The following is a 10,553-nucleotide window of genomic DNA, read 5'->3' as shown; positions in this document are numbered from 1 at the left end:
TCAGCTGCCATGTCCTATTTCCAAATCATTGGGTCAAGAGGGGTGGGGTGTGAGTAAATGCGATACCATTCAATAAAGAAAAGCCTCTACAACAGTATATTATTTAGTAAAGGCAAATATTAAAATTAAAAAAAAAACATAAAACTAGCCCCACAACTAATTTTAATTTTTTTTTTCTCTCTATACAGTTAGTCTCACAACCTAAAAAGCTGCAAAGATATAACATAAAGCTACAATAAAACTGAAAAAAAAAATACAAAACAAAACAAAACAAAATGCTGCAAAAATATAACGTAAAGCTACAATAAAACTGAAAAAAAAAAAAAAAAAAAATTGCTAACGTGTGTCTTAAAGGTACACAATAATTATTTATTTTTGAAAAAAAAAATTTCGAGAATTGAAAAAGTATTAACAACTTTTTTAATTTCTAAGAAAATTTTATTATAAATGGATAGCTTAATGTGTGCCCTTAAGGCACACATTAACCGGACCAAAAAAATAAATAAAAAGGATAGCAGTAAACACAACCCTTAAGTAAAATAAGGAGCACACTGAGAAGGACATTTTGGTAACTTGCACGGATTGGCAACACTAGCGGCAGAAAACTTTGACTGTTTCTAGCAGAAACTTTATATATATAGAGTGTTGGTGATTAATTTTGTCAACTTATTTTACAATTAGTTTTTTTATTATTATTTACGGGTCTTATTGCATTTTTTGGTACTATTCATGAGTCCCACTGTACTATTCCGCTTATTTTGCTGAAACTAAAATTTTTTTGTTAAAAGTACTGTAAATAAAAGTAAAAGTTAACTGAAATAGTATAATGAGACTTATAAATAGTATCAAACAGTGCAATGGAGCCGGGTGCGACGTTTTGTTCAAGCCAGGGGTTCAAATGAACCCCCTGACTTGTCACTTTATATATATATAAATTTTTTTTAACTTTTGTTTTGACCCCTCTAAAATAAAAATTTGAACACTCTGACCCTAAATTTTATTTAAACTCAACTAAAATAAATTTGAATATGATCATCTTAATGCTACTTTCACAATATTTTCACAATAAATATTATATGGTAAGTTATAACTGGTTTTTATTTGGATCCATAATTAATATAACTTTTTACCTACCATTAACAACTTATCACCTAGATTTTGTTATAAAATTTTTGTGAAAGTATTGTTTATTGAATATTATTAAAAAAAAAGTTTCATTTTTGCTCCCTTGTTAAAAATATATATGTATATTCTTTGCTGACTTAATTTCTTTACTTTACATTTGTGATTCTTTTCCATTCTCTTTATCTCTTTTTCTCTCTTTTGTATTTTCTTAGTTTTTCTCTTTATTTAATCAACTTGTTTGATAAATACTCTATAGATTTTCAAGTCCAAGAAACTTTTTAGTGCTTGCTCAAATTCCAAAAAAGCGATCACATGTATGATTAAAAAGCCATACATGATTCCTAAAAAAAAAAAAAGCCATAAGCTTCAAAAGCAAAAACTTATATTAGTTACTATTTTTTTTCTTTGTTTCACATTACTCATAGTTCTACTCTTAGGTCTGTTTGTATTCTTCTTTATCATATATTTTTATTTAATTGACAATACATATAAATATAATAAGTTATTATTAATTTGACAAAAATTTATAATTAATTATTTAATTATATTTGTTGTCTTACTTATCTTTAAACTATTAATAAATTTTTTATATTATTGTACAATATAGTTGTATTATATATTGAATTGTATTTAGAATACTATTTTAGGTTATTGTATATAATATGGAAGTTGTATGTGCAGAAAAAAAAATCTTTTTTATTTTTTATTTACTCTCATGATAAATTTCTTGCTCTATCATTGTTGAACCCCCTAGAAAAACATCTTGGAGTCGCCACTGAGTAGAGCACATGAATAGTAATAAAAATAAGTTGAATAGTAAAATAAGTTTGGAAAAATAAGGATCCGTTTGGATACAGCTAAAAACTGAAAACACTGCAGCAAAATAATTTTTAAATGTATGAATAGTACCGTGAGACCCATTTTTAATGAAAAAGTTGCTAAAAAGTGAAGTTTGTACATCCCGTGAACAGTGCACAGGCTCCACTGGTGTGCAGAAAAGTCAAAAATCACGGCTATAAAAAAAAAAAAAAAGAAGGTGTGCTGGCACTATTCATAATCCTAAATGCACTGTTTATAGACAATGAACAGTGCAAGAGGCACCGTCCAAGAAGAAAAAAAAATAAAAAAGGCTGAAACGTGTTTTCAGCAAAACATGGACGCAATAATCTGAATACAAACAGATACTAAGTGTTGTCAAACTCACACATATTATCTTTTGACATTTGGTGCAATGAAAAAATTTCATGGACTATTTTTTATTTTTCAAAAGAAACGAATAATAGTTTTAGCTCATGTTCCAACAGGCTCTACGACGTCTACGTGTACCAAATAAAAGGGGGAGTTGTAGTGGTGATGGGAGGTGGGTTGGGCTTGTTGATGATTCAGGTGGCTGGTAGTAGATTTTGCTCAATTTAATGAGTCTTCATGTGCGTGGGCTTGATGGGCACGGCTAAGTTCCTACATTGTACATGTAGTTGAGGTTAGGTAATGATGTGGTCAAGTTTGTGCTCGCTGGTGGATTTTATAAGTGTGGTGGACCTGGTGGTTGCGAAGGGTTGTATTTGTTCAGTAGATTTTTTTATATATAAATAAATAAACTTATTTATCTTTTAAACAATTTTTTTTTTATATCAGAACATTTTTTGCTGGTTTATAGTATGTAATACTAATATAATTTAAATAAAATCCATGACTTACTGAATTTTTTTTTTTTCATTATTTTGATTTAGTTTAGACTTTTATAAGGATGTAGAAGAGTTTTTTTTTTTATTAAAAATAAATGGGGTTAGCTAAGCTACATCAGCCCCTACGCAGGGCTTTCAAATTAAGACTTAAAACCAATCATTGTGGATGCCCACTAACAAAAGACTGTTGACAACGGGACTCAAACGTAGACAGAATAGGCGAAGTGTCCAAGCCTTACTAGCTAACTGATTCATCTCTCATTGACGATGTAGAAGAGTTGTTACTGAACCAATAGATTTTATACATACATACATACATACATACATACATATATATATATATATTTGTTATTGTATTATTTTCTGCTAAAAATTTTGAATTTAACAGAATTTAGTACAATATGGACCTTTCTTCTATTACCAATCAACCATAAGGCTTTGTGTTTGTTAGGTATTGTTCCTTTGCAGACAAGTGCACTCAATGGTCTTCCATTGAGAAAATTAAAAAGGTGTATACAATGGTCTTCCATTCTGAATTTTAAGCGCTCTCTTCAAATGTTTTTCTTGATCTTAGTTGATGAACTTCAAATCTCCATCTCTTGAAGTATTTCTTATCCCAAAGACGTGGTCACAAGACCATATCTGATATCTCATTTAAAACAAACATTGGCTTTGTTCATCTTATACGGACAATTTCCAGCCAACATTAATGTACTGGGCCTTTACTATTTTTTTTTTTTTTCCCCTTTTTGAGATTGATAGGAGGTTGAAGGAAAGAGATGTGACGTTAGTACTGAAAACATGGAGTATCACAAACGATATCATTACTATTGAACAATCACTTATTGAACCCATCTTAAGGCATTTCTCCTTTCTCCAATATTGATTAATGGGCCCGTCTCAAAGGGTGAATGGTGGCCCTGAAATCTCTTTCTAGTTCTTTTTTCCGTATGGATCACCACTTCCTTGCCAGGGTTCCATGCCATAAGCAGACCAGGAGATTTATCCTTACACAACTTGCATTTGTTGCCTTTCATTTAATCATTAAAGAATTATAACGAGGTTTTTCATAGCAATAGTAACGTTGTGTACAATATGTAGATTATACGAATATATTGTGAAAAAAATGGAATGTGATATAAGTGTTTGGTATTTTGTTACTTGGAAATTCTAATTATATTTTTAGTTAAAAGAATATTGAAAAAAAAAAGAGATAATAAATAAGATTTTTTTACTTAATTTTTAGATTATGAGAAAGCCAACTACAATTTTTTATGTCTTTTTTCCTTTATATTTATATTTTGTTAGCATTATATCTAATTGGTAAAAATTTTCATGTATTGATTTAGTTTTAAATTTATGATATTTCTAGATAGTGAGTGAAAATTTTTTGATTCTTGCTTTGGCCCCAAATATAAAATCTTGATTTTGAAAAGCAATGGAATACTGAATATGATGGATTTAGATCCTGTCAAAACAGTTATCAATCAGTTTTAAGGTCAAGTTATTAATTAGATTTATAATAAACAACCTTATATTAATGCGACAATAATCAATATGTCAAAACGATTGTCAACTAGTTTTGAGGTCAAGTTATTAATTAGATTTATAATGAACAACCTTAGATTAATGTGACAATCATCAATATCATGCACATTTCAATGAAATGAAACGTTTTACAATAAAAAACTAAGGATTTGACTTTATCAATCCCTAGCTAGGTGACCAAATTTATTATCAAATATAAGTTTACATATTGAATTACCCTATTTTTGTAAACTTAACTAAAATTACCAAATTTAGCTCCAAGATCCACTGACATCTTTGATATGGCTTTGCTCCAATGTAGATTTACATCCCACGACTCCAAGATACCCTTTGAAAGTTTAGATCTAACATTTTGATTAACTAGTATGCAACAACTTTTAATCTATAGGTTTATATTGTATGTAGATAGATTTTTGGTAGCTACTTTCAAAGCAAAAGGCACATAACCTTTTAGATTACAAAAGGGCGCCTTCAAAGTCTTAGTGAAATGCGTTAGAGTTCGCTTATATACTATGACTTGTAGAACCAAAACCCTAATCAATTGATGGGCTGACTGGCTGAATTCACATTTCTATATAATCACAGTTTGATCGGTTGAGCCTTAGTTCAATTATTTGAAATTTTTACGACTCGATCAATTGAAGAGGAATTGAGTAGGTGTTGAGCAGCTCATTTTCAGCACATTGAATTCTAGTTTCTGAGCAGTAAATTTAGCAATACTAAGGGTCCGTTTGGATAGAACTTATTGCTGAAAACTGAAAACTGAAAACTGAAAACACTGTAGCGAAATAATTTTTAAATGTGTAAATAGTACTGCGGGACCCATTTTTAATAAAAAATTGCTAAAAAAGTACATACACAGTGCGCGCACAGTGCGCGCTTGTCTCCGCAGCAGCAAAAAAAAAAAAAAAAAAATGGAAAGTAGCAAAACGCGGACGCAGCTACTTTCAGCTGAATCCAAACACATTCTAAGACTTTCTAAAAGTAAACTATAAAACAGTTTTGCTCCATGTTTACCAACCCCCGATCTCAAAACCTAACAGAATACAAGTACAAAGGGAACAAAAGGTAGAGTAGTGAGATTGAGTAAAACAATCTCAATAATCACACAATTTAAGAATCTTCCTATTCAATCTCTTGCAACTTTCTAAAACATTATAAGCAAAGCTAATAGTTTAAAAATAATGATGCCAGATGCACGGGTGCATAAAAATGAAGAATATTGTTGAGACATGAAAGAATCTGTGACTAGAACCAAAAATTAAGAAAAAAATATAAGTTAATTAACATACCCATAATGGTTGGTGCAAAATTGCATATATAATTCTCAATTGTATGATGAATGATTCAGATATGATCCTTTAAAAGAATAATTCAAGTAAAATTAAGACAATGAACTATTAATGAGGGTTAGATATAAGACAAATATGCATGAGCTTGCAGCTGTATGAAAAAATGTACATGATAGTTACTCAACTTTAAAAATAAAAAATAAAAATAAAAAACTGCATATGATAGTTTAGATTCCCATATAATGATGGAAATTCAACAAGGTAATTCATTGACTTGGACTCTCGGAGTTTGCATTAATTAAAGAACAAAGTTTCTCTCCAAACTAATTTAGTGAGAAACCCTTCAAACTTATTGTATATCTCTTTTTTAGATATGAATTTTGAAAATATAACCATTGAATTTCATGTTCTTTATGTTTTTAACATGCATATCAAATTTCATTCAAATCAGATTTACCATTCAATCAATAAACTTATTTTTTATACATAATTTTAGATTATAAAAACTTGAAACTTTAACATTTGTTTGATGACAAAGAATTTGATCTTTGATTTTTGATTTTTTTGAAAATTTGCAAGTATGAAGGATATACTAAGAACATGCAATCCAACAGTTAAATTTTTAAAATTCATACTCAATATAAAAATATATAAAAATTTAAAAGATTTTTCTTCAAACTAGTTTGAAGAAAAACTCTTTTCTTAATTAAAACAATTTAACTAAAAAATATAGGTCACAGAAAGTACAGTACTTTACAGTTTGGACATTTAAGTTAGAAGCCAAGAGTTAATCCCATTATGGCCACTTAAATTTAAATTAAAAAAAAAAAAAAAAAAAACAACAACAACAACAGCAACAACAACAGATCCTACTTCTCAGAGAAACTGGACAGATTGTTTCTCCAGGACAAGAACATAGACCACAATCCACAAGTTTTTTACCTTCTCAAAAAGCAACACGTGAAAACAAAGAGATAAGAAAAAGATTTCATTATGACTATTATTACTTTAAGCCACATGAAAGCTCAGACCTCTCAAAAAAACCCTAGTTATAATAAATTATAGCGGAATAGCCATGAGGTTTAATTCTTTCAAGACGAGTGAGTTGGGTAATTCAACGTGGTCAAAAAGTCAACCGCGCAAAAATCAAGAACAAGAAAAACCCCTCCAGCAGAACAGAAGTACAGTATCCTCATGATAAGAAAACAAGCTTTAGTAATAGCAAACGGTCCCAAAAAACAAGGGGAAGAAAGTAGAGGTTGCAAGCAGTGGCTTCTCTTGAGATTTAGGTCTGAGAAACAAAAAATACGGATGATCTTCTAAATTAAGCTCTCTTGATGTACAGATTGAAAGAATAAGGTCTTCATACACGAACTGAATGATCTTGGTGTAGCATGTTGGATTTACATTTCTTTCAATAAAGCCACTCGTAGAGTTTTCACTAGATCCTTTGTTTTCATGTTGAATTCATTGCCCTTCTGCAAAACACATGTAGGATTAGATTAGAATATTTCTGCATCAATTTTGAGAAAATTATTTCCTTGTTTTTAATAAAGAAAATGTAATTTTTCTTTGAACATAGCATTATAATATATACCTTTCTATTTCTATTTGATAAATAAATGAACAATAATTTTCTTAAATAAATTCCTTTTACAGAAAAAAAAAATTCTGAAAAGCATCATATATAAAGGTTTTTCTTTGTCTTATACATGATGAAATATTTAAAATGAAATTACCTGAGCAATAATGGTTATGTCAATAGTGGAATTCCCAAAAGGCAAGACACTGCTATTGACAACAATTAGATTAAGCTTCTCTATTTCGCTTAGTATTTTCACAATAGCTCCTTTTTGTTTCTCGCAGTGGATTCTGATAAGTACATCCTTTTCTGAAATTCTTGCTTCGATCTCAAGGAGTGCTTCATCAGAGTGGTTATCAGAGTTCTCGTTACACGAAGAGGTGTCATCATCAGCTGAGAGCTGAGACTTCTTCACAAAAACCACAGATTCCACAGTTCTTTTCTTGGTCTGTTCCTCGAACAATTTTATGCGCTCTTGAAGCTCTTTCACGTAGTTGATAGCTTCTCCAAGGACAGAAGCTTTGTCCATCTGTAAACAGAAAGTTAGAGACATACTGCAGTTAAAGTTAAAATGCATACACTTTTTTTGAAAACAGTAAAGATCATATGTTAGTAGGAAAACACTAATCATATCTATGTTATACCCTAAAAGGACTAATCAAATTAAAGTTTGGACTCTTTCCTCCAAAAAAACAAAAAACTTGGACTCCTCATAATGGCTTTTATAGTTCAAATCAACCTAATAAACACTCTATGTTGAACTCTACACTCATATACAATCTAATTCATTTGCACATCATGTCACCATGAAGCTAGGAATTCATGACATGACTGAATTCTTTAACCATAAAAGGACAATTATATCTTTCGGTGAGTTAAAAAGAGTAACCAATTTGACAAGCAAAATTTATAGGTGTACCTTTTTTAGGCCAGGAACAATGGCTGAAAGAGCTATGAACCGTTCGCTGAGCTTTTCTCTACGCCTCCTCTCCGCAATAATGTGATCTTGAACGTTTGAAGGATTTCTGGTCATTGATGAGTAGGTCCTCTTAATCCCTTGCAGGCTGGCTTTTGGTGCATAGTCTTGGTTCTCAAAGGAATCCTTGGAAATCAAAGGTGGGAAGTGTATATTTGCTTGGGAAACCATCTCGTTGTTTAGCTTCAAGGAGTCATGACTTCCATAGAACTCTTGAGGGTTCGTTAGCATTGAAATTGAATTCTCAAATGAAAGAATGTGGGAGGAGGAAGAAGGTTTTCGTGAAACATGGTCTGTAATATAAGAGTCCCAACTGTTAGTCTTTGGCTGCTTGGCAGGCCTCTGAGATGTTTCAGCAGAAGTATTACTTAAGGTGGTGGTGGCCTTTTTTGTGAAGGTGGGATAAGAAGAATAGCTTTCAGAAGAGAGAGATTGTTGAAAGTTCTCCACCATTGCAGTGGCCATCTCATGTGTGGTAAAACCATCAAGAGTGTTCATGTGGGATTGGTGGATGTAGTTGTATTCATCCATTCCCTATTCAATTCAAACACCCATATATAGGAAAATTGTATGTTAATTGAAATGTTCACAGGTGAGAAAAGCCATTGCAAATTAAATTTGGAACTTTTTTTTTTTTACAATATATGCTATACCATAATTAATCATAGGATAATACTCTTACCAACTCTGATAGCCATTTCGCCGATGAAATCTCCATGGATGCGACTCAAAAAGGTTGATCTTCCAAGTATGAGGCAAGGCGCAATTTTCTTAGATCTGAACACAGCAAGTCCTTGAATGGAAAACAAAAAAGGGTTTTCAGATACTAGGATCTTAATAAATACAGGTGTAATAGGGAAAACCTTGGAGAAATTAAGGTTTCAATTCAGAGAACTATTTGTGTATGAAGGGTTCCAGAGAAATTGGAAGTCTCAACATATCTATAATTTGTTGCACCTTAATATTTTTGACATACTTGAGTAAGGTAGTGTGCCCCAAAAGCTATGGAGATGACAAGGAAACGAGAGGTTGAAGCTTGATTACCTTTCTCCTATAAGAAAGCAAAAACTTTTTTTTTTTTGTTTTCCAATTTCCAAGTGGCTCATAAAAGAGGTTTCCCCAGTTCCTTCATCTATTATAGTAGTTGAAGTTCTTGAACATGATCCAATGATATTTCTCCTACCAACGTGTGCAAATTTGTCCTCATTCTTTATTCATGTTTTTTTTTTTTTTTGCTAATACCTTAATCCTTATCCTTATTCAGTATTCAAACGAAGGCCAATATATTCTAGGTGTGTCTGCTTGTTGACGCGACGTGGAATCATGGACACTTATTAAACAAAATTGTAACTTGATCTGTGGAGAAACAGCGGATCTGTGGAAATTGTTTTTAAACCAAAATTTATATATGTTTTTTTTGTTTCCAAAATAACTATAAAGTCTACCAACCAGAAGCCTCATGTTGAAATTAGTTTTTAAAGTCAATTATTTAGCCCCTTAATTTCTAAATAAATTGGCAACTTGATCTGTGAAGATATAGAGGATCTGCGAAAATTTAATAAGAAAAAAATATATGTTTTAAATAAACTATTTAGCCCTTTTTAATACGTGGTTACATTTTTTTTCTCGAAGTTCACAGCACATCACTTCAATAACTTTCTTATGTTACTGTTTTCTTTTTGACATTGTTAATTATAAATTAGGGTTGATTTTTATGAAAATACTTGAGAGTGACTCATACTGGCCATGCTGGGAAACGATCATGGCCATTAGTAAAAGGATAGCTATTTGACCATTTAGTACTACTGCTGCAGGACAAAACAAAAGCTAGTTTGTGAGAATGTTCATAAGATGAACAGGCGTAATCCTATATATCTTGGACTTTGTTCATTTTTCAGTTCATTTGGCTAGCTTGATCATACTCACATTAAAAATCATTTACGACATAGCAAGTAGATCTTGTCGGAAAGAGTTTGGCCCTTTTTTCAGCCCTATCCTAGAAAAATTAACCTGAAAATCCATGTAAGTTCTTATATTGAATAATTTTCAAGGTTGTCCTGTTTGATCCAAGTTATTACGTATCAAAAATTCTTTGGGTTTTGCTAATGCAGGTGTTCGGAACTCTTCATATATTTGAAAATTTCTCTAAAGTGCAGAGCCGACTTAATATAATTTGAGGTCTAAAGTGATTAATATAAGTGACACATTTTTATGTTTAAAAAATATTAAAAACATATTTATTTAAGTTTCTATGTTATAATTTTTATTTTAAAACCATTCTCCTTGTATTTTGAAATGTAGAAATACTAATTAAGTATTTCTATTAAAATTTTGCAAACATTTCC

General features: G+C 30.9%; 1 protein-coding gene across 1 annotated transcript; it reads right to left on the bottom strand.

Moving 5' to 3' along the window:
* Window positions 1–6,520: 6,520 nt before the first annotated feature.
* On the bottom strand, window positions 6,521–9,278 carry LOC142626316 (transcription factor bHLH25-like). The gene is made up of 4 exons (XM_075800139.1): window positions 8,891–9,278; window positions 8,152–8,742; window positions 7,390–7,761; window positions 6,521–7,128 (listed from the first exon to the last, which is right to left on the bottom strand). Exons 1-4 carry the CDS (start codon window positions 8,924–8,926, stop codon window positions 7,054–7,056), a joined length of 1,074 nt encoding a protein of 357 aa, XP_075656254.1. The 5' UTR covers window positions 8,927–9,278; the 3' UTR covers window positions 6,521–7,053.
* Between the last annotated feature and the right edge of the window lie 1,275 nt (window positions 9,279–10,553).

Source organism: Castanea sativa, chromosome 2, assembly GCF_040712315.1.
Source record: "Castanea sativa cultivar Marrone di Chiusa Pesio chromosome 2, ASM4071231v1".
NCBI lineage: Eukaryota > Viridiplantae > Streptophyta > Magnoliopsida > Fagales > Fagaceae > Castanea > Castanea sativa.
The sequence above is the reverse complement of the archived record's forward strand: the minus strand, read 5'-3'. Positions and strand labels throughout refer to the sequence as shown.